At 36.0% G+C, this 26058-nt stretch overlaps 1 protein-coding gene across 4 annotated transcripts in view; it reads right to left on the minus strand.

Moving 5' to 3' along the window:
• The window catches only part of CDH8 (cadherin 8), a 230399-nt gene that overhangs the window by 91009 nt on the left and 113332 nt on the right, over positions 1-26058 (minus strand). For all 4 annotated transcript variants that reach the window (XM_080411176.1, XM_080411177.1, XM_080411179.1 and 1 more), the window contains exon 4: positions 9194-9488. In XM_080411176.1, coding sequence (XP_080267302.1) covers positions 9194-9488 — 295 coding nt within the window. The remainder of the gene's footprint in view (positions 1-9193; positions 9489-26058) is intronic.

Here is a 26058-nt window from a genome sequence, read left to right on the forward strand (position 1 = left end):
AAGCTGATCTTAAAAAGCAGAGTAACAAAGCATTACTGGTTGTTTTGCTAGTTGGTTTTATATATATAGTTGCGCTGTTGATGTCATTGAAACACACAGGATTTGAGAACCCAGTACTCTACAGACCTACAGCAAATGGCAGATGGTGCCCCATACAATTGATAGTCTAACCCAAAAGTTTTAACACCTGAAAAATCTGGCTTAATAAAGGGATCTGAAAGAACCCAACAGGAGCAGCTTGGTCAACAGTAGGAAATAACCACTACAATAAATTATGAAGTACTGTGCCAAAAAACCACAAGAAACTCTTTCCTGTTTCCAGCAGGAAAATACTTTTTTCATGTACCTCTGATATACTGAGTCAGGTTTAGCTCCATAAGCAGAACAAAAATCCGAGTTATTTCTTCCAAATGTTACATATTACTTAATGCAATTTTTAGAGTAGTTTAGAAAGTTAATGAAACCTTGAAAAAATGTTAGCATGCAGTATGTGTATGAGTCAAAATCTCTGAGCAACTGAATATCCTACCACATATAACACAATGATGCTTTTAGATTGCTCATGTGTCATTTTAAGGACTTTTCATCATGTGAGGGAAAAGGGAAAAATATATTATATGCAAATGTGTAACTGCAGAAGTATGAAAGGTGCTTGCTATGCATAGGAGAAGAAAGCCTTCTGTACAGCCCACAGACAACGGAGCAAGCTGGCAGCCTTCAGCATTTTACAGCTGTATAATGAGGACTGTAGGAAGCATGGTTGTGAAGTCTAATAAACTGTGTATTTTACAAAATTTGTGCACAGATTAATCATTTTAGAACTCTGATGCTGCTTTTATAACATGAACTTTTGGAAATAAAAATGTTTAACATCAGAAATGTATATTCAATCTAGTGATATAGATAACTCTTTGGCAATTATCCTTGCTGATTTCACCTACTGCTTGGATTTAGCCTGTGTGACTTTAATAAGAAAGGACACTGCCTTTTCAGTTTTAAGGTTAGCAGCCTTTCTTGGTACAACTTACAAGATGCTGCCATTAGAGAGCCCGCAGATACTCCTTTATAAATTCCCCTGGGTGGCTGTTTGTTAGGATTAGAATAAAGTATGTAACATCACAGGCAACAGTAGAAGGGTAAAATATATTTTATGTTTGGCTTAAAGAATAATGTTTTCTTTTCATTTTTTTAATTGTTTTATTATTATTCTCCCTTTAGATATCACCCACACTATAGAATATTGATTGATATTTGCAAGAGATGTGGGAAATAACTATTCTTTTGTTCAGGACTTTTTGAAAGACAGCTTGTCTCTAATCAATTGACTATTTCATTAGCATTCATTCTGCGAGGTCCCCAGGCAAAGACAGTGAAATTGGATGATCACTGTACACTACATTACCAAGGGGGAGGCGGGGGGGTAGTACGGTAAGGCTTGTTGATTTCGATGGAAGTTTCAGGTTATGCTCAGGTGTACTGTGTACAAGTATAAATAAATAATAAAATAGCCCTGGCTGTTTACTGCAGAAATCCTTTCATTTATACCTTTCTATCATGAAAACAGAAAACGGCTGGTATAATCTTGCAGCTTTGATGCCCTGCTTGCTTTATTTGGTAGAGCGAAGCCTACAGTGCCAGTAACTGTAATCCAGGTTACAAAAGCAGACTTTGAAATATTGCCCCCTTAGGCCACTGCGGAGCAAGCATATGGCAGCACAGACCATGAGGGCCCCAGGGAGCGGGTACAGTTGAATCAGCTGGCCAGCAGTCCTCTCCTGGCTGATTCATGAGAAAGCTGTATTGACATCAGCTCCACAGGCAATTGCTGCTCTGTATTCACAAAGAAACCTCAAGCGCTGCAGATTCAGCAGCATACAAAGACAGCGGAACCAACTCAGGGCAGGGTGGGGAATGACCAATGCCAGGAAAAAAATAAAATAAAATAATGGGTTCTGAATTGCGTCTGAATCTCATTTTCCCAAATGTCAAGTGTGTCTGTCAAAGAGACGCCTAACACAGGCTATCTCAATTAACAGAGTTCGAGGACTATTGGTCTCCAGCATTCTAAAGCTAAATCTTTTGTGTTAGCAGAGTGATGTAAGTTATAGTAATCAAAGTTGCTATGAAAAAAAATACCACACGATTTAATTTTTTGACCTAGAACTTTCTAACTCATGGTTAGAATTTGTCTATGTTTCCTATAACTAAAAAAAAAAGAGAGAATACATTCCAGTCCAATTCTGTGGTATTTCACAGAGCCTAAATCTGGCAGAAATCTGTACTAGTCGGCTCTCTCTCATCTGTTTGCCACTTAGGAAATCATCCACTGGCCAGCAAATGGGCTTATGTCACAAGCATAGTTGTTTGGAGAAACAAAATGCATGCTTTCAAAGCCAACAAAACAAAACTACCACAGTTTTGAACATTCTTTTCTGTAAAATGTGAAATTTGGAAAAACTGTGAGAAATGCTTGTTAAGAGTAGATTTAAAGTGGCAACCAAAAGAGCATGTAGCAGAAACCTGAGTCAAAGACTCATTTGCATATATTCACCGAACAGAAATATGACTGTGTGAAGTGTATAAATGAAAAGAACCACAAAGAACTTCAGAAGCAGAATATCTGCAACAAGAACAATATATAGTTGTGACTATGAGAAAAGAATCACCTGGAAAAATAACAGTAGGACAGATTCTTGTAGATTACATAGGACTAGAGAAGCAAGCACCTAAATGCCAAAATTTTCTTTGCTCTGCCCTCATATGGTCAACATGTGTCTATGTCTGTCTGTTCGTCCTCATCCTGTGAAACAGGAACATCACAGGAAGATGTAAAGGAGCTAGGAATTCAACTCTGGTCCAAATTGGCTTTTTCCTGATGTCACTTCACTATGTGTCATTTGCAAAACATTCCTTTGTGCAAAGGGAATGAATGTGTGCAAAAAATGGAAAAATTGTAACAAATTGCTGCCAGTTAATGGAGAGGGAAAAAAGGCACTTTTTGTCTAAGAAACCACTGCACATTAACAGCTCCACACTTTGCATGGGTAGTTTAGGGCTTATTTCTAAGAACCAGGCAGTATCTTCAGAACTTGAATGTTCACATACTTGTTGCCACTAGTACAAAGTATTTTGAGCAATCCCAGTGATTTTAGCAATTTTGTGTAAAGTCAATGAACTAACTTAATACATTCAGGACAATATAGGTCAGTGCAACTAAAGGGTCAGACTATAACCCCCTAAAAAGCAATATTGTAACTTCATCTGTGGTCCTTGAACTCATCATGGTCATTTACGAACAATGTAAAAAGATAATGACATTTTCAATCAGACCTCATGAGAAATGGAAAGTACAAAAAAATCCCAAAAAACAAACAAACAAACAAACAAAACCAACAAAAAACCCCACCAACATACTCAGAAATGTTTATTCAAGGCTCAATAACAAGTAAAATTAGGGAGAATACTGTCTTGGTTTTCCTAATCAATATCCTAACCAATTACTGAAGGTTACTTATGACTCTGCTTTTGGAACCCTGTCTCAGCCACACAGAATGTACAGAAGATTTTAAAGACATGTACACTCACTAAATATATCTTTCATCTAAAATGTTCTTCAGTACCACAGCTAGTGAATTTGATTATGCACAAGATGACTAAGTAGAGGAACAAGAAAACATGAAGATATACATTTTCTAACAGCTGTTGCCATATTTTAAAACATCTGCTGTTTTTTTTCTTTAGCTTTTGCACTCCCTTTGCATTTACCCTTTGGGCTAATTTGTAGCTGACCCCAGTAATATAGTCCTTTTACTCTACAATTTTGTGACAAACTATCATTGATTTAACAGTCATGCTCAGTGCCTTAAAAAATCAATGAATACAGAGGGGAAAAAAACCCCAACAAACCAGTAAGACAGTGTGGTTGATCTTGATAACATTTCAGGTGAGGTTTTTCTTGCATCTTTCTAATTTATCTAGTTATTTGATCACTATTCATATGAGGCGTTGCATGTCGATTTCATATTCAACAGATTTTGTTCTTTTCCAAACAATTTGTAACTGGAAGAGGAGTAATATCTTTAGGAGAACTGAAAAGAAAAGCTAGACCTTATACAGTGCACTTCTACTATAAATAGATACACTAAATAATTCCAGTTTGCTTTTGAAGAAAAAATAAAAAAAAAGATTGAATTATTTCTTATTTACAGTAGTGTAACCAAGGGTAAACTTCGATCCAAAGGAAAACATTGCTAAGTAGATGTGCTTGTGCCAAAATTGGAAATTGATATTCTGACTTGCATGAAACCCTAAGCCTTTTCCAATAAAGACTTTTTCCCCCACTAAATAGTTTTCATGGAAACATTCAGGGACAAAAATATTATTCTAATCTTTCTCACACTGTTAATTTTTTTCTAGTGTTAAAGGCAAAAGCATTTCTAGAGTAATGGCAGACTGGATTCCACTGCATGTATTTCAAGATGGGTTTTTTTTTATGACTGTCAGGGGACTTAATATTTGGAGGTTATTAAAGTTTGTCTGTTTACCTTAATTCAGGCAAACTATAAAAGAATTCTCTTCCCTTATGGCTTTTGTTCTTTTTCCATCTGTGTCCTTTTTTATTTCACCAACACGTTTGTCACTCTACTTCTGTCATCTTCTGTCTTTCAACATGACACTAGCTGTCTAAACACTCTTGGCTTCACTAAGAAGAAAATCAAGAAATTTCACTCCTCATCCCGCCCCTGAAAAAAAGATCCTGCTATACTGTTGGGAAAAAGTATCCGCTTTTGTTTCCATCATCACCTCTGCAGCACGCTTTCAGGGAAGTCATACATCTGTGCATAGCCAAGAAGGCAACACAGAAATAGAACATACTTGGGTGTAGTGTCTCTCTTTTTTTAAAAAAAAAACCAAAACAACTTTTTTCTTTTTTTCCTCTCTCTTTTTTTCTTTTCTTTAAATAAGCTACAGATCCAGCTACAATTACCCTTATGGATCTTCTAAGATAACTCATTCATTTACATAATAAGCTACCTTCATTGAAGGCATATATACACATCTAGACAAATGGGGGCAGGGGGGAAGTCATGGGGTTCTTCCACCCAGAAGCTTAAGTGAATCTCTTTTTAAAAGGTTTACACTGGGTTTCATTACCAGTGCATCCCTTTACATCTAAAAGTGATTAAGAAAGATGTACAGACAAATGAAATTAGTTCCTATTTGTGACATGCAATACTGTCACAATAAAATTATTGTACAGATTTCATTTTTTGATCTTTAATCCCTCAAGAAAATTAATATCAGAATTAAACAATTAAAGCACTAAGTTTCAGCAAAGAGCATATTCTCCATATACATTATTAGCTTTTACAACCAAATTCATCATTTTGGAGTTGGGGAACAGGGTTTACTACGGTACATTATATAGGAATTATGTAAAAAAAAGAAAGGAATACAAGGATGAAATAAGGGAAAATTCAATTTAGTTCTCAAAACTTTTTCTGGAATGTGCTCCTCTCGTCAAAGAGAGAAATAATTTATTTTAAAATAACTCTGCACACAGTGTCGATACAACACCACTCAGTATGTGTGTGGGTGTGCGTTCTGTAAAGACAGCTGAAAAGTGAGCATCATTCCTACTGGAGATAACACAGTGTAATACTAATTGTCTTTGCACCAGGTAGTGGGAGGAAAGCCATGCAAATCCTTTTCTTTTGTTTTAATAGCGAAGCAGGACTTTCCAGATATCACTGATATGTAACAAAAAAATCTAACAGGCCGGATTGTGGTCATGCACTTGTGATAATTTCATATACTGGCATACACACACATTCATACATATCACACACAGAAGGTTTGTACATACACCACAGTTTTCACATCCCCATAGTGTGTCTTTCATGTCCTAGACAGTCATGCAAAAATACCACTGACGTTCATATAACGCATATCTTCCAGCAAGGAATGTAACACCAGTGTCTAATATAGCTATTAGGAAAATCACACTGGGTTAAAACCTCAACATTACATTAGAGAATAATGACAGGTTAATGCATTCATCTGTATTTTATGCATTGCTTTCCACAGAGGTCCAACAATAAAATACCTTGTCCAGCATCCCCATTACATAAGTACACACACACACACACACACACACACACACACATATATATATAACATATGACTTCCTTTTCTGTTTCAGAGCAGCCAGAATTTGTATAAGGATTTTCAGGAAAGAAGAGATTTAGTGGAACCTTTTATCCTGCATAAGAACACTGACTAGTAATGGCTGTGTTGTAGAAATGTCAAGGCTGAAATTAGCAGTGGGTGGAGATCTCTTTAAGAAGAATTAAGTAAGTGAATAATGGAAGTAAAATACTCTTAGTGTGGCAAAAAATAAAAAATATCCCTGAACTCTGAAAGGAGACAGTTTTCTTATAAACATTATAGAGAAGTAAAGTAATTTTTAGAGGACTAACAAAACTTAAAGAAACTTAAAATAGTTTATGGAGATTTAGTACAACTTGATATTGCTACCTGCAGGTTAAAAGAGGAAGGCAGAAGGAACAACAGCAACATTAGCGAAGGGGTAACAGTCTGATCTTCATCTTTCTAGCCTTGAAACTTGGTTCCAGCAGAGATTGCAATGCAGACTTGACTGCATATGCTGCACAGATTTTACAGTCAGTTGTGACCCGTGTAATGCAATGGCAAACATACTCTGAGTTCTGAGGTGACAGTTTAGAATTAGGTTTTGTTTTTCAACAAAAGTGCAAGCGTGTATGTTTGTGCTTCCTCACAGAAATAGCCTGAAAATGTGCACCCCTAGGAATGTCACACAGAAAAATATGCAAAGTTCAGGCATCATAAGGGATAAATGTGCAAAACTGGCATAATTTCAGTAATAAAGGTAATAAATGGTAGACCTCTGGGATAATCTATGACAATTTTCTATCTATATTTGTGGTGTTAGAATAAACTCATTTTGGACTAAACTCTTCCATGCAGCCTAAGGATACATAAAAATGTGGAACTACATGATTTCGAGGCAGTTCAGTGAAGAATTACTTCTCTTTCCCCCACCATGCTAGGGGAAATAGTGAAATGATATCCTCAAAAAGCCAGAGCTTTTCACTGTTCCAAAACCTGACATCTAAGTCCAGGTACTGGTCATTTCTTCTACAATCTCCTACTGTGAAGTTTCCCCAGATGAAGTTTTATCTTCTAATTCATCTCTCATGACCATCTTTACATTTCCTCCCCCCTCCCTGCTTCACCCTAACACTTTTCCCAATTGTTTCACTTCCTCTATCTTTCATTAATGAAATTATTCATGTTTCATTTCCCCTCTCTTGCTTTCATTGCACTCTCACCATCTTTTAAACCTCATGTTAATCAATTCACTAGATTTTTATTCATCTGATCTTCTGACTAGTTTCCTGTCAATGTTTTGGGTTGGGTTTTTTTTCCCCTCATCTTCTGTACTGTGAATACTCCTTGGATAGAAGCCATATCTTTACTAAGGTTTATAAATATTGCTCATATGCACAGATACAAATTACTTTTAAAGCAGCCTTGTCTCAATATATATTAATTTTCTTTTTTTCTAGAATACCAAACAAGTCCCGTTCATATAAGGATTAACTGCTTTCAATTTCCTTTCATCCTTCTCCTACTTCCTCCTTTATTTTATTTTTTCCCTTTAATTTGTTTTATTTAATTTAGCCATTGTATTGCCTAGAGCCTGGCAAAAATATATTCTGAAAGCAGGTCCGTATCATGTTTATGTTGCTGTATAACTGAAAGTAGCTTACAAATTAAACCTATGTTTTAGTAAAAACTGATGTGCAGGCTTGAAAATTCACATATCAGTTTTGGCACAAGCAATTCAATACAACCAAGATATGAAAATCTGTTGGAGAATTGTTGATTAAAAAAATGAAGGCTCAGGTATCACCTTCTAGTCAGCACACCATGCTTACATTTGAAAATGGCCTGGTACAACTAATTGTACTGAATGTGAGTGAGAGGATGGTTCTGGCTTCTTACATTCCTCTTCTTTTTAACTATATAAGACAGAATGGTGGTTTTGAAACTTTTTGATAGGGTGCTGCTTTATTTTACAAAGCGCCTTGGCATTCTTTCAATTATCTTGCTGTGACAGATGTAGACAAATTGCTGAAAAGCATGTTATGCTCAACCTAATAGTAAAAAAAAAACCCCAAACATTAGAATTTACTCTGAATTTCATGGCCAGATTTTGATGTCTTTGCTTATACTGAACTCTGAAATTGACTCTTTTGGTTTAATGGGTTTACTTCCCTTTTGCTTTAGTGACAGCTACGGGTCTTCTGCACTCGATATGTTTGTGTCAGTAGGAACTGAGGACCTGAGTACATAATTACGTACCCCTGTAAGTATAGATGTATACATTTGCAAACAGAACACAGGAGAAACTATGAAAAAAGATTAAAATCTAATCTATTAATCCATGAGAAAATAGATTCACATTAATCCGGCAAAATTAATAAATATAAGTAAAACATATTAAGAAGATTATTTCCTACTCCTTTCTTTTTCTTTGTTTTCACACAGTTAATTTCCCTCTTCACCATCTCTTTCCAGAGGTTTCTCTGTTTTCCCCTTCCATCTTCCACACAAATCCTATGGCTAATTGGTTAAGTCCACTCTAGAGTCTAACCATCAATTCCCAGACAGAGCATCATTCATTTCAATGTTTTCGGCTGATTAGAGTTGCACTTAGAGGAAAACAAATACGTATGTATCAACATACTGCAAGTGCTACATCTGTGTATGAAAATACACAAACAGATAATTAAACATCAACAAAATATCAATAGGATTAGAGTGTCATGTTGGAACAAATCTTGATAAATCCTTCTCAGTAACAATACTCTAAGTACAGCATCATAAGGGGAATATAAATTCAACCCATTAAAGTGTTGTTGGACAAAGACAGACACATTAATACATCTGTTAGTCATTTTCTTACTACTAAGGGACTCCACTATTGTGCTGCAGATGAAAGCTTTGGCCAAGGAGAGATTTGTAAATATGCAAATTAATGCTAACAACATAATAAATATCTTATTATTCATCAACAACTCAACAGCATACTGGCACAGTTTAAACTGTGAGTAATCAAAGTTTGTTGATGTTTACACATACGTACCTACAACAGACATTTCTGGAACCGTAGCGTGATACGGACCATCAACAAACTCTGGGGCATTGTCATTGATGTCTTGAACCTTAATAATGAATTCTGAAGGAGGCTCCAGAGGTTGGTTTGTGTCCCTGTCGACCGCTTGGGCTGTTAGCGTGTATTCAGCTTTTTCCTCACGGTCAAGCCTTTTCATTGCATGAATGTCTCCAGTCTTGTCATTGATCACAAAGATTGTTCCAGCTCCATCTCCTGACAGAATATACTTGATTTTGCTGCTGCCAGGATCCAGGTCTGTGTGCAACTAAACAGGGAAAAAAAGCACTTTAGAGACAAAAATTACACCCAGATATTTTATTTTTTTTTGCATTGGTCTAACCATACATTTTGTCAAGCTATTCTTTTGTACTTTAAGCTTAGCACCAGTGATCCACATCTCAGCTTGAATACACAAGGGTAGTAGGGATTTGTATACATACTAATCAAAAGTGAATGTAATCATAGGCATAATTAGACTTTCTATTTAAAAAGCAGCTGTTATATATATATATTGAATCCCTGTTCTAAAATGTAAATGTCTTCAGAACTATTATCAGCCAAAATGAACAAGCACAAAATGTCCTTAACCTATTAGATCAAAGGGTGAATGAAGGATTAACAGTAATAGATATTTTAATCCATTTTTTTCTTTTTAGTTATTACTTTCAGCTTATTTTCAGGTGACTGAAAAAGGCTGAACGCTGGCATCTATGCAAATGTTGTAATGGAAAGCATTCACAGAAATTTAGAGCCATATCATAACTCAGCTGTTAGCAGAACTTAAAGGATTCTAAGGTATTTATTCTAAAAGTATTTCCCCTAAAAAACCCCAACAAACAACCTTTGTTAAAGCAAGTTTCCAGAAATATTAAAACCACCCTCACGCACATCTTCCCATTCTCCTCAATGCTGCATTAGAAAAAAAAAAAAAAGATTCTATTTGGCTTTTCAAAAAACAACATAAGATTATTATAATCTGAAACAGTATGGGAAAAATAGAATTCTTCTTTACTTTTTTATTTGTTAATTAAAAGCCTAAACTGAAGAGCACTGGAGACAAACAAAGGGCATTTATTGATTCTGAGCCTACAAAAAAATCAAGTATTAAATATTGGATTATCATCACAAATTTTTAATTTGTGAGGGTGAGTGTACCAATTGGTGGACCATATGTATTAGGGTTGACACACTCAAAAATACAGGATAATAATTTAAATATACAGTAATAGTGCTTTAAATTCTATTTACTATAAAGTCCAACACAATATGAACAATAAGAAGTGAATAACATGTCATTAAAAACCTAACTTGCATTTATTATTATTTACCTCTGTCTCACAAGAAGTCTGAAGGAAATATGTACAACCTGTTTAGGACAGCTGCAACATGACTTACAACTACCACTAGACTTGCTCCTGTTTGCTTATTTTTTAGCAGGCAGTTCAACAGAAATTGTTGCTGGTTATGCATTGTACTCTTCAATGGATATCAGGGGTTGCTAGGGCCAGCATTGTCATTTGATATAAGAACCTATATTGGGATATTAATACAGGTGTGGAAAAAAAGCCTTGTAACACCAGTTACAGCCAAGACACAAGTGGATTTTTATGTCATACCACAAGCAGGCTCTGCAGGTTTTTCAGTAGATAATGAGTCACATACAGTTATATCTGCAAATTAGCTGTTCAGGAATAAGGGCTTAGAAAACTCATTAACAGCACCTTAGAAAAAAGGAATCTCAAATTGTTGCAATGAGCACAGCGGACAATGGCAGTCAGGTTTGATTTTCCAGATGATCTGGTTTATTATACATACAAAATCTTGGGCCGCCAGTGTATTCTCTGCTCTGCAATAACAGCAGAACTCCCACCAACTACAGGAAGTGTGACTTCACCCTTGGTGTTTTGCAGGGCAACACTTTATTACCACACCAGCTATCACCACATCATTGTTTTAACAAATTTTTAAAAGCACTTGAACTGTCTGTGAATATGAATGACTCAATCCAGTTGACTCTTCCTACCCAGCCCACATGAGCGCACATACAGACATCAAGTGACAGCTGAGTCCTTTTTCCAAAAACTGAGTTTTTCTTTTTGTAGTTGCTATCAGCTTTTACTTGAGAACAATCAGTGTCATTTATTAACTATACTAAATCAGTTGACAGTACTTCCCTGTTGTTTGGTATTGCAGTTTTCTCTGCTCAGTAAGACACATTAATACATTTATTTTTATTTAGTTTTTTGCCTTAAAGATATTGTCCTTATAAGCAGAACTATAATCAATCTAGGTGTCAGCAACACAAAAAATTATTTCTAGGGTACCAGAGCCTGTCAAGATCAATCCAGAATCTGTTTATGTTTTAAACAGATTGTTTAAACACCTGTTTGATCCCTGGATAAAATCTATACAATATTAACATTGCATATGAAGATTTCAGCAGAATATCCATAACTGAATTACAGTGATGTATCACAACATTGTCTGGACACACACAACTCAGCAAAGCAATTGGGAACATCTCAGTTCACCCAACTACAGAGCCTTACAATGAAAACTATAATCTGAATTTCTAAGAAAGCACTGGCTGGATAAAGTAGATATCCCATATAAATACTTGAGAATGCTCAAAGATCTCCCAGTTTGCTATTTGCTAATAATAAGTAGGAGAAGCTGTCAGTATAATCTCTGGTGTAAATTTTACCCATATTATTCAACACAATTTATCGTTCATAAATCAGTTCTGGTATAAATTAATGTGGAGCTATAAAACCTTTACAGTGCTAGTAAGATACCAACAGTAAAACCAAAATAAAGTCTATGATTACTATTAATTGTTTCTTCTAATAAGTTAAAGTTCTTTGTATCAAAAGAAAGAAATAGATATTGGTATTTGAAACCCTATAAAATAAAGGGATAAACATTAAACAAAAAATGGAAGAGCTAGAAGCATTTTATAATCTTAAATTTGGAACTGAGGCTGATAAGTGGAAGATCAGCTCTTTACCCAAAGATTAAAAAAAATTACTATCAATTTTGCCACTATTAGTTTTTAATAAAAATCAAGCTGTAAACATGGTGTTTACAGAAATGATATGTATACTTTTAAAGGTGAACATTCAGACTGACAGATTAAAATACCTTTTCCGGGTTTTGAACTTCTTACAATATAATATCAAAATATTATAATAAATAACTCACGGAAATATCCATTTTTCCAAAATCAATTCATTGTTTGGATTTAGGATTACATCATCATCATCTATTTACAAAGTTAAATCACGGAGCTGAAGTGAAACTCCAGACCAGAAAGCATAGTATTTTTTCCAAGTAATATTTTTTCTCTTCTACCAGATGTGAATGATAATTTACAGCAATCGTCAAGCTTCAGCAAGCTGTGTTCATGTGAAGGTTAAAGATCATTAAACACATAATTATATAGGGTCTAGGTGAATGATAGAGAGGCATAATGAATATGATAAATGAATATCGGTTTCTGCTGAAAAAGCCTGACAAATGTTGTAAATTTGAAACTGGTTTCCACACCTGTAGCTTCATTTGTTGTGCCTGTGCTTGAAACCTGACCTCTTATTTTTCAGAAAAATATTGAGAAAGGTAAAAAAAAATCTGTTTAAATAAGGAGACACCTATAGCTAGCCCCTATGTCCCACTATGAGACAGCAGCCCAAAACAAACAGAAAAGCGTGTTTACTGGAAAACTTAATCATGTTCAACTCACTTCCATTGCATGAGATTCAGGTAATCAGACTTCAAAGGAAGTGAAATCTTCTTCCTCCACCACTGCCCTGGCTGTGGGGCTATAAATTCAACCATCTCTCTTCTTTAAAGTAGCAGATGCAACCCCATCACCCAATTCCATGCCTGGATTTACGGCAACAAGAGAGGTTTTGGATCCTTTCCTAGTTTTAATGGTGATGCAGATGCCTTGTATTAATACCCTACTAATGGCTCCCATGCAGCCCCAGCACAGGTCCGTTCCTAAAAAATGAATTTCATCCAGAATGAACCCTCTGAACACTGCAGTTTCTAATTATTATTACTTCCTTTGCTATTCTATGTTATAATACAGATGATAACCAAAGAAGCCAGTATCAATAGGTAAAAGCATACACAGCGTACTTCCACAAAAATAACATTATTTTCACTAATAACAAATGCATACTTAAAAGTACTGCCAACACACTATTCAAATATATAACATATATTTATAGTCTCCCACATAAATACATTACAAAAATGCATAATTACAATCAGTGCAAGAGAGATTGCGTGGATGAAACTCATTCAAGGAGCCTCTATATGCTGTAGATGTAAAAGTACTACTCTGCAGTAAAAAACAAATACATGAGCATGTTATACTGGTACTAAATTCTTCCATTCCACAGGTATTTGTTCATCATATTTTTAATCACATTTCCTTAACAAAGACTTACTTCAAAACTATGTATGCAGCCAAGAACTTAATGTGTGGACGAAGGCTGAAGAAGCTCCAAGCTAGGTTTGGGAAGTGCTTTTGAAATTCTGAGTACGCAGAAAGATTGGTGAGTATCTTCTGCAGATGGAACCCATCTCACCTGCTCTCAGTCAGCTACCTGGCAAATCATCAGTAGTCAAAACAACAGCTTGCTCAGCGCAATGAATTTCATGTTCAAGCCATGTGTTCACCATCAGGGAAGTACATAATGCACTTGGGTCTGGTCTGTGCCCAGCACTAGCAGAAAGCTGTTGACTGCCCTTTGTAGTGGGATTAGGCACGTCCAAGTCCTCTCCAGGTGTGGTGTTGATGTACAACTTCATACAGACTAGCCAGTAACAATATGCATTGTGAAAGAGAGGATTTGTAACCCCAATTTCCTCATATTAATGAAAAGGTATATATATGTCAATAAATCACAAGAGGGGGGAAACCTGCATATTATGAAAATGCTCCTGCACATTTTTAATTAAGAGAAGACAAGGCAGCATTCTGTAGTTGGGTTTTTATTTGAGTTTGTTAGAAAGTAATTAATTCATCCTTGTGTAATTACAAGGGAATTACCCCTTACTTGTTTCAAGTGAAAATGTATAATCTGCTCTTAAAACTTCATTTTAAAATTTGCATCATTCTTTTACATTCTAACTCTGGATTTTTTTTTAAGGGATTAACTAGTGCATCACCAATCTTCACCTGATGTTATGCAGATATACACACAACACACCAACATTTTCCTAATGCTCCAGGTTCTTCTATTATTTACCTATGCTTTGAAATAATATTTCTCATTTATGAGGCAGACCCCATTTAATGAACTTTGAGACAGAATTTTCAGCTTTTGTGACTCTTCTCCAAAACTGCTGGGTTCTAAGAAGCTCTAGCTAATTTTGTGAAATCATGGAAGGATTTTAGTGACTTTTACAATCGTTTATACATATATCAGTGCTTTCAAAAAAACTGTACTGCACCTGACTCATCATATGATTCTTTCTGTATGTGACTTTGCAGGGTGGTTTTTTTTCCCTAAAATATGAACATCATTAGGTGTTACAGAAGGTTTCTGTGTGTATTGTTGACATGCTCTGACACATAATGGAAAATGAGCATGTTTATTGATGACCCACAATTTAAAAAGCCATTCATAATTAAACTATTATAGATAGATTCAATTCATTTGCACACAACGCAGAATTAATAAAGTGAATGTAATTTCAATTGAATAGACTCTTTCATTTTCTCCATGGATAGGCTGATCCCATCTCTAGTAATGGGAATTATAGCTGCACAATGGGGGAAGAAGAAAACCAAATATTCTGCATTATTATTCAGGGTAATGACAAATTGGGGCACAGACTTGATGTACCTGACATAATGTCAGTACTTGGAACACATTCAGAAAGGAAACAGACATGTCCATGGATGACAAAGGTTTCATTTAAGATATGAGAATCATGTAACTTGGAAGCCTCCAGAGTAACTGTCAAAAGACATTACTGCTCACACTTCTCAGCTGCAGTTTCATAGCCATATTCAAAGAGAATTAAAGCAATAATATCCCTAACACTTTCATTTAAGAACATAATCTCTGCTTTTGTCTGCCTCAGTTTCCTACCATGTCATTTGAGTATCTTTGATTCCAGATGGCTTCTTTTATGTTTCTGTTTATTCTTTGCTGTTGCTTTTTTATTCTATTTGATTTGCTAATTTTGTCTCTGTTTATATTCATGCTGCAACTGTGCACAAACTGCTTTCCATTGCTTACCTTTTGGTATCATAATACACTAGAGTGAACTGGTTTTAAAAAACTGGAGACAAGATTGGATCTAACTATCTGTTTGTTCTAATTCACTGATTATGACCAACTGATGATGTAAGAAAAGAACTGAGGAATGTGACTGAATGCTGATCCAAGTCATTCCTGGTTAGAGCACCATTGGTCCTTTCTGTACGTGTCATGTATTTCCTTCCTCACCAGTCTGAATTAATAATTTATATCTATTTTCACTCAGTGTCTTGGGAGAAGAGATAGATACACTTGTTTTTACAGATGGGATGAACAGAGGAAGAGATAAACCCATGTTTAGTCTCACAAAGATATATATTAGGAAAAACAGTCCAGCCCATAGGACTACCCAAGCCATTCCTAAAGAGCTCTACATATTTATCTCCAGTTAATCACAGTATTAATTTTTAATTAGAATTGTTATGTATTGCCAGTGTTGTTTCACAGATTTTTTTCTGCCTGCCAGGGGAGCTAGGAATCAGGAAAACATGTCCCCACATGCAAAGTCTTCCCCAAATCCACAGTCACAAGTTCATCTTCAGGGGCTGTGATCACAAGGACCAGGTAATTTGTTTCTACTCTTTTCTATCTTCATTCCAAAGCATGGTCTCAGGTTGATTTTTCTGTATATATTTCTTATGTATCTTGCTTCTTCTGAATACTTATGTTAAGCCAGAAGATAGCTAAAGCTTTCTGTTTTCCTAGTTCTAGCCTTGGCCCTTTCCATTTGGGAATACCATCTGTCTTCCCTTCTGTCCTGAGAACACGGCCACCACATATGACCTGTGTCCCACCACAGCTTGGACTGTTGCCTTTAGTCACTGCTTTCTGCAGCTATTTAACGCCCAAGTGTCCTGTGTTAAGTGGCCTCAGATGGCTGACACCTTTTTGTAGTTGGCTTTCTGCCTAGCTTGGAGTTCATGTAACTATTTCTCAACCCAGACTGCTGTTCCTTTCTTATGTTCCAGCAGACACTGCTCCTGTAAAAAGGTCTTGATTTTTTAACCCAACTGTTTCTGATACTTGGAAACGTGCAACGAAGTTGTGTCATGTTGCCAAAGACGACTCCTTTCCCATCTCATTTACTTCTCTATTATTTCATCTATAGTATACTGTGGTTCACCACAGGAGATCTGAAAGCTGGATATAGAGAGCCTCAAAAATTGCATGCAGTGTTAGTCTTGTAAAACATATTCTCTCCTCTGTGTTGGTTTTTGTTGTTGTTGTTTTGGGTTTGGTTTTGTGTTTGGTTTTTGGGGGGTTTTTTGGGTGGAGGGGGGAAGTATCCGTCTGTCATCTCCTACTGTTTGCGGTCAAGCACTTATATGAACAATTCCAGTGCTTCAGGCATTATAATTAACAGTGCCTCCTGCACTTGTCACTTTTCCCAACTCGGTAAAATAGCAGTGAAATCATTTACTCTCTCCTCTATCTTGTCAGTCTTGGACACAAACTATGCTGCAGTTTCTACTACCTGTAAGATTGCGTGAAGTCTCCCAACACAACTTCAAAAGTGTTCCCTTTTGGCTTTCAGTTTTACTGCCAGGAGACTCTCTTGCTGCTCCTTCCTCAATATAGGCAAAAGATGGGGAAGGCTGTAAAAAAACATAAGCCACAAGAATTTCCCATTCAATGTGCTAGCCACAAGTCTGGCAGCTCCTATACACCGAATCCTTCTCTTTTGTTCCTTTAATAATCATCATCTTATTCACAGTGTTCTGAGCTTTTCTTCCATGTTGTTTGAACTGTATTTTTCCTTTCCTCTTTAAAAGCTTATTATAACTTGCTAGGCTTCATTCTCAGGCACAGAGTACATTGCACTGGAGCACTAAGACCTCTTTGTGCTTTTCAAATTATTTTCTCAAGTGAATGTCAGAGCAATATCTTATAATACATACTCTTAGGATTGCAGAAGAGGAATAAAAAAGTTAATCACTACATACCCGCAGCAGTAAATTGGAAGCTGCTTACAAAATCTGTCAAACTAGACAAGCTATAGCCTAGATCAGCAAAGGCAGAAAGAAGTACAATAGGCCAATGTGGTCAAAGGTGACAAGATATTTCTATTTATTTAAGCATATTTAAGTTGTCACAATTTTACAATCCTTCAAGGCTCTTTTTTTCAGCTGCTTTTACAACCCTGGCTTCTGATCATGCTTTGCTCACAATGATGAGGAGGAACCCAGTGATAATATCTTTAACCTGTCTTCCTTCTAATAAAATAATTTCAAATCCATGCAGAATGCATTCTGTTATTTAATGCCTTCTGTTATTTAATAATATTTAATAAAACAAACCTGAAAACATTAAAATACCTTTTTTTTGAGGGTAATTTATCAAAGTTGACTGCTTAGCAGACTTCCATGTCTGAACATAAGGAAGTAAGTACTGTCTAAAACCACATGATGTGTAAAGCTGGCAGTGCAAATAGAAGGCTCTTTTCTAGCAATTGGCTGTCAAACACATCTACAGTGCAGAAATATAAACATCAGCTACGCAGCCAGCTTTGAGCTAAAATTGAAAACCGTTGAGAAGGTAACCTAGTGAAATAAAGAAAACTAAAAAATTAAGTTGTGAGTACTCACATATCGATTATCTTATGAACTATCTGCTTATATGTGACAATATAACTTTAAAGTACTTACAGTAACCTGTGAACTGTGCACATGGGTGCAGTATAATTTTTTTCTTACTAGAAATGCTTTTCAAGTTACTTGGAATGTGGAAATAAACACAGCTAAGAAATGCTACAAAGCAAATTCCTTATGAGATGTCAAACAAAACATTAGTTCTTCAGTTACCATGCTTGCAGTTACATAGTAACATCAGTGTCATACATCAGAATAAGTACATACAACATGAGGATAATTTGATTATTTTTTGCCATTTTCTTGCAGTTAGATGTTTATTAGGGATAACTCGTGCAGAACTATAAATTATTCAGAAGAACCTGGTTGAAACTAGTTATTATGACTTCATACAGTTTCACAAAAAATTATTTGTCACATCACTTGTGTGGTTTTCAAAGCTTCCTAATGTAATTTCCCATGCATTTCCACTAAGTCATGCATTCCTGTGAATTTCTTTCAAACTCACTTGCAAAGGTTACGTCTCTCATAATGCGATCAATTTGCAATACCATTAAATTTGAAATATTTTTTTAAACCACTAGAGAGAGATCATAGCTTCTGCCTTTGTTAATGCTTTTCTCAAAGAATTGACAGAGAACACAAACCATTACACACAGACAATATTAAATATGCAGAAAGAAACAACTGTGCCAAATCCAGCAAGGTTTGATATTTATTAATGTTATTACCTCTGATTGTCAAGCAACTTGTGTGGAGTCCTGCAGTCCCCTTTCTCAGTTATCCCTGAGACTTTAGTCTGCATATGAATTACTACATTCTTTGGCACATCAGATAACCTGACTTGTTTCCAAGTCAGAAAAAGCAGCGCTGTGAGTATAAGTGTGGGCATCATTTGGAGTATTTATGTCATTAGCTGTAAACACCTAAGCTACCCGTGTTTCAAAACATGCAAAATTTGGGGTCAATGTCCCATCAAAAAGAAACCCTGGCTCAGCACGAATACAGACAAATTGTATACAAATCAGTATCACAAAAACTGTAAGTGTGTAACATATGTCAATCTCAGAACAGCCAGAATCCATACAGACTTAGCAATGATTTAGTCTAGACCTTTATACAAATCGTCTGAGCTCATGGTGAAGACTACTGTGGGAGGCTGCAGGAGACATCTGTACTAATTTAATGACGGTTGAATCACTGTCAGTTTTCTCTACCCACACAAGCTTGGTAGTGCTCGTATCACTCTGTGAGCACAGAACAGCCAAAACCCCATATGGTCCTCTCACCATTCAGCTGTTCTTTGCGTTTCTCTAATGGGACATTCTTCTTAGAAAGACAGGTGAGCAGCCATCATGCATTAATATCTTTTGGGGTTGCGAGCAGCAGAGAAGATGCACGATACACAATAGACTGAAGTTAAGAGGCAAAGAAACATTATGATTTCTCAGGACCTCTTCTCAAACAATACACGTAGTCCCCCTCCTCCGAAGAACCAATTATTAGGTTGCCCCCTAGAAAATATAATGGCCATAAAAGGAACATCAAAGGAGGGAAAAGCTGCATATGGGAGATCCTCGAAGATCTCCAAGGGCACTGCTGAGGTTTTTCTAATAAATGAGTTCAGGTATACTTTGGAAGGGCTCAGGAGAAAAAGAAGGAAAACCACCGAAACTTTAAAAATATGAGAAAGAGGTATAATATTAAGAACTAAAGTTTTTGAATGAGCCAATTCATACTCTAGGTAAAAGAATGATGCATAATCCAAATATCAAATGTACATTCCTGCTATTTATCTGAAAACTCTACTGAGAGAAACAAATGACAGCTGGTTAGCTGGGCAGCTGACAACTGCAGACTCGGTACTCATCTATAAATAATGATTATTAATTACTTGTAATACAGTAACACATCGAGGTCCTTGTTGGCACAAGGACTCTGTTATAATCTGTGCTGCAACCTTCACTGAGCTTACTTCACTGTTCTCTGCTTACAGTGAAATACCAAGTGGCTTTTTCCCCTCCTTCCTTTCTTCTGAAAGAGGGACAAGGAAGAATGAACCCAAAGTACATAATTTTAGAAATTAATTTCTAAGACATTGGCTAATTTCTACAGTTACCACTTACGGCTTCAGTAGGATTCAAACTCATGGAAAAAATGAGGCTGAATTCTTGCATAAATTTCTAGTCCGAAAATGGTATTTTTAAATTTTTTTTTCGTATTTTTAATAGTTTTAATGGTTTCGGGATCTGATATAAGACCAAGGAACTCAGTAGGAGCCTGTATCAAATTTCAAAGCACGCCAGACAAAACTCTTTATCTGAAACATGTAGAGAATAAAGATACAGAACCAAAGAAACTCCCCCAAAAAAGACAAAAAATCACAACTGACATCTAGTTATCAATTTGTATTATGACTCCATAATTTATAGTCCAACTAAATTCAGAATTTACCCCTAACCTACAAGCTTATTTTTTATACTTTTCTGATAACTAATAGGTCATGTATAACTGATTTTCACACAAACTAGATAAATAATGAGATCAGCAATTATCTGACTGTGAGATAATAAAGTGTTGAAAATAGCAAGACCTTGAAGTAAAGTAAAATATTTGAGATTATTTATCAAGTCAGTAAAGCTGCCTTTTCACATTTACTTAGGATATAGGAGATGGAATATTTTGTTTGCCTATGGAGATGGGATCATTGGGTATGTAAATGGACATTGATAGCCAAGTTAACTGAAAAGATAATCTGCTGTATCACATTCTTCAACAAAATATTAGCAGTATAAACACACTGTTGCTCAGTTCTGTAACAGATATTCTGACACAAAACTTGATACAGTTAAACATATCTTGGCTTATGAAATGTTAACTCTGTTTTGACACAAATCAGGATCATGCCTACTCAAATATCACAATCAGCATGATTAAACCAAACTTTTTTCCCCACCCATACTAAAAATTCAAAGCCATATTTAATATCTCACCACTGACCACAATTGGTTTCTGAGTTTGTGTATTTTTATCAGTGGGACCATAATTCCCTGTCTCAACTATGCCAATTCCACTAACAGGTAGCTTTTCTCAGAAAAAGACAGAAGCCCACAGGACAAGAATGCCCGGAGCCATAATTTTCTCCAGTCTGGTGCATAACTGCTTCTGATTATACAGCATCGATGTCAGCAAGGTGGCTAAACAGGGAAGCCCCATGAATTCTCCCATCTCCTTTTCCTTTTCCATATGTGCTATGAGAGTGTGAGATAATAGTAGAAGTTCCAGCATTATTTTAAAGAAAAAAATAATTAGTTAGAACATAACCCTGCCCTTCTTTGCCAGCACAAAACCCAAGCAATTTCAATCTGGCAAAGAGAAAACACACAGAAGTTTTGGAGGACTGCAACACCTACATTGCCTGTATGGGATAGAAATTCATAAGAAAAGCAGAGTCCCTGAGCAAGCCATATATTCTGCTGTTGTTTCATATATTATTGATCTGCAGGTTTAACAAACAGTTCCAAGTCTCAAAGAATCCAGTCTGGCAAATTCTTAGGTTTGTCAATTGTTACCAATAGGTCATGAACAGTCCCTTACATGTGAGTCACACTCACGGAGATTGTAGTGTGCATAAGTATTGCTGGAAATCACCATGTAAAGATTCGGTTCCACTTCTGGACTTGCAAATACCATGGATTTCTTACAATTGACCTGTAACTTTAAACCTTTGTGTGCTGTTTGCCAGTATGGTCAGTCTCTGCTCAGTCCAGTTCTGTTTAGATGAACGCTACATTAATTTCAGTCCTTCTGTAGACCTGAACAGAATGCATATTTGCAAGCCAGAATTGAAGATAGTAGTGATGTTGTATTATATACACTGTACTTATTCTTTATACCATGAAAAAGAATTTCAATATAAGAGTTAAATAGTTAGAAGTCTGACATCTGTCCTTTACCAATAAAAAGGAATGAGATCATGCAGAGTAGGTGATGGATAACACAGAAAATGTGAAAAGACTGTAAAAAGCCTCCCTCTGAATTATGCTATATTGTCACCAGGAAAAAAAAATCCTCATATTTCAGCTTTCTTCTATTTGCTAAGATATGTTCCAAAGGGATAGTGGTAGTGAAAGTCAAAACCAAAACATCAGCCAGTTTGGAGGATATAAACAACCACAAAATAGAAATATCTAGAGTAAAGTAATGGGAAAGCAGGAAGAAACAAAAAAGAAATAAATACCAAGCATATGGCTCCTAAAAACACATAGGAAAAAAGTTACATGACTGTTAGGCAATTTAAATCTTGCCGCAGAAAATGAAGTTGAGAATATTTAACTTCCAGATGCCAGTTCATTGATGACAATATGTTTGGTTTTAGGTTATTTGGTTGTGGTTTTCTTCCCCCCCCCCCTTTTTTTTTTTGTGTGTGTGTTGTTGTTTTTGTTATAAAAGACAAATAAAGTACAGCCTTACAAATACCTAAAGCAAAAAAAGGAAAAAGCCCCTAACAATCTATGTGTACTTGTGATAATATTCACTTTAAGGGTTACTTGGAGAGTTTTATATTTGAGAAATACATTTTCTTTCTTTTTTCTGTCTGCAAGAGATTGACAATTACTGAATTTTTAAGCCTGTGTGGACAAACATTGGAGAAGCAGTCCCACACCATCAAAGGGATGGGGGAGTTGCTTGATAGGAAGAAGCTCTTTGAGAGATCTGCATGAGAAAAATTAGAATACCAGCTAGTTAAAAATCAAGGAGTATACAAGGAATTACATTCCTGAAAGGTGACCCACAAGTTGTTTGCAAAGATAACACAGATTTCAATAGCTTCTTTGACTGCAGGTGATACCTAAATGAATGGATACAGAATATGAGATCAATAGAAAACCTCAGGTTTTTGTTGGTGTTTTTCTGTCCACAAGTACTACCTGATTTGGATCTCATTATATTCAATAGTGAGTATATTTCTTTGCTAAGCATACTCCCAAACCTTATTTATTCTGCCCGGAATCTTACTGCCAAGCTCATTTCTTCTTACTCCCTGTGGCTAAAGCTGTCTTCTGACCTGATTCTCTTCTAGAGGTGACACTTTATATTGATAGCCCAAGCAAAGACAGTCATCATCAAACTGGCTGTGTCATTCAGCCCCGGGGCGCAACGCTGAGAGCGATCACACATCTTGAATATCAGCAATTCACTCACAGCTTTGCACAAACTAGAGATAACCTTTTATTTGTCTTCCTACAATCAAGGTAATGTTATCATTATTTAACTATTAATACTTGGCCATCATGTACATTAATCCACAATTTCAACGTGTCACCACAGTAATGGTATGACCGTCACTACACCATTTCAAAGCAAAAATTTTTTTTCCTATTGCTGATGGGGAAACAGAGTCACAGAATAAAGAGGCCCAATATTCAGAACAAGCTGAACAGCTGAAGGTCCTAAGGACAGCTGCCCAAGACCACTAAGAAGCAATACCCAAACTACCAGCCTTGCCCTTGTACCTGCATGTATTTTTTCACCTCTAATTTTTTGGACAACAATGACTCAGTGACACTCACTTCAACCATCCACTTGCATTTTACTGAAAAGGTGATTTAGGAAACAAATATAGGTTTGGGAAAACACCAATGCAGTATTTTTTTCTGAACATTTCATGACAAGAATGCTTAAGTGATATTTTAGATTCCAAAATCTTGTTATGCCTGTATATGCATTAATTTCATTCTTTTAAAGTATTTAACTTTTTAATACATTTGAAAAGTAAACCATTGCTTCCCTTTATTTTTTTTTTTTTTATATTAGAGGTTTGTTTTTCATATAATAAAGATACTATGCCTAGCCCAAAACATTTTTTTGATATTCCAAATCTTTCTATTTGGAGTGACACAGAGGTATCTTTTCTCCAAAACTTTCAAAACTGTGCATGAAATAAGTATCTTTCACTCAGCTCAGAAGAAGCACTCAAGTTCGAGAATTAAATTCTTATTTGCTTTAAAAGCAAAACCATTCCTGCTGCCAACACAAATCCTCCAATTAAACCTTTACTTCCAACAAAAATAAAGCCATTTCATTCCCATTGTTTATAATAATTTAATTATTTTCCCCATTAGAACTAGCTTTATTTTAATGTTTTAGTGCTTTTATGCTATGACTCATGCTGTAGATATTAGAACAGCTTTCTACTGTGCCTTTACTTCTGCAGCATCACCAACATAATTAGAATATATTTGCTGTGATTATATTTCAGTATATACATATCAACATATATTTTGCTCTTAGGTATAGAAACCCTATTGTTCATGTAATTACTATGCAGAAATAATGCAAATGACCCTGCTGAAGGCAATTATTGGACTTTCTTTGTAACTTTATAATGTTATAAACAAGAATTGGCATTCTACTCAGGGGTGGACAGCAAACACTCATTTTATTGAATGCTTTAAAGACTTCAAATTAACAGAAGCTAAGTGATCATTGTAATCATTCACCTAGTACATATTATATCTCTAAAATCAGACCTTAGATCATGCTATTGAATTATACAGATCAAGATATCTCTGATTAGTATATCCTAACGAACAAAATTATTGTGCTTCTGCAATACAGGACATCACATCTATGATGTGGCAGCTGCCTGCAAAATGTGAATAAGTCATCACAGCAGGATGAGTTACAACTGAGGTAAAATCCACATTTATGGTACCTGCTGAGAGCACTTCTTAACTTGTGTAGGAATTAGAAAGACCTTTTAATTATTTAAACTTTTTTTCTACTTTATAGTGAAAGTCATGGAACTATATCACAGGATGATAAACATCCACATACTGTGTTCTCTTAGTTTTCTCAAATTCCCTGAGACCAAATTCCCTTCCAGTTACTCACAGTTCCACGCAAACATTTCACCTGTGAAGACACTGTTTTCCCCCAGTAAAGAATCTCTATTAATCACATAAATGTTGTCATGGTCCAAAAGAATGTGAAGGCACTGCCAAGGTCTACCACTGAAATGGACAGGCACAATCAGCTCCTGCCACTCGCACAACTGGCAGTGCTCAGAGACAGGGAAGTGACAGGGTCATCCCACCATGTCAAAGCCCTAAATGTTCAGTCAAACCAATCTCACAACTTTTGCTTTCTCCCCCACTTCTTTTTTCCCTACCCTTTACATTAGTTGGGGTACTGTGCATAAAGGAGTATCTTGCTGCTGTATCTAACACCCATCTGAAATTTTTGGCCAGTACTCTGCTGACTAGGATGTGCAAACCATCTGCACCAAAGGAAAGGATGACAGGGGCCATTGTAGATCAACGATCCCTTGGACAGGGTCACTACTGGTGCCACCTGATTGATCTGTAAGGCACTACAGGCAATTCCCTGGACTTGGTCTCTTTCCTCTGCTCTTCAGCCTACTCTGAGTCACAAATATAACAGTGGATCTAATTGCTTATTTTTTCCAGGCACCAGAAAATTATTTTTTTTCAAAACATACTTTCGTCCTATACAGGCTATCATTATGAAGAAAGTCAAGTTTTCATAAATAGCAAATACCATATAGAAGCCTGATAAATTTAACCCTAAGGCAAAAGGTCAATGCATAAGCATGCCTGAAAGCTGACAGATTGAGTTTTGGGAAAGGAAAAAACATGATTAGACCCAATACCTTCTTAGTTCTTCAACAGTCTCTTCCTAATAATTTCTTCTTGCTTATCTTTCATGGATCCTAACTTGGCCAAAGGATTTTGCAATAAAAGTTTTGATGTGCAAACCAAATCATTCCCGTGCACAGCTCTTTCTATTATTGCTTTGTATATATTTTACTAACAAATAAATCAGGCTGAGTTTGCTCCAGCTTTTGGAAATCTCCAGTCCTAATTTTTGAGGCTCTCTTTGAAATTATTTATTTACGATGCAGTCCATATTATTGCCCTTTCAAGAAGTGCAATCAACAGAAAGG

Source organism: Falco punctatus, assembly GCF_963210335.1.
Source record: "Falco punctatus genome assembly, chromosome: 14".
In the NCBI taxonomy this organism is placed as follows: domain Eukaryota; kingdom Metazoa; phylum Chordata; class Aves; order Falconiformes; family Falconidae; genus Falco; species Falco punctatus.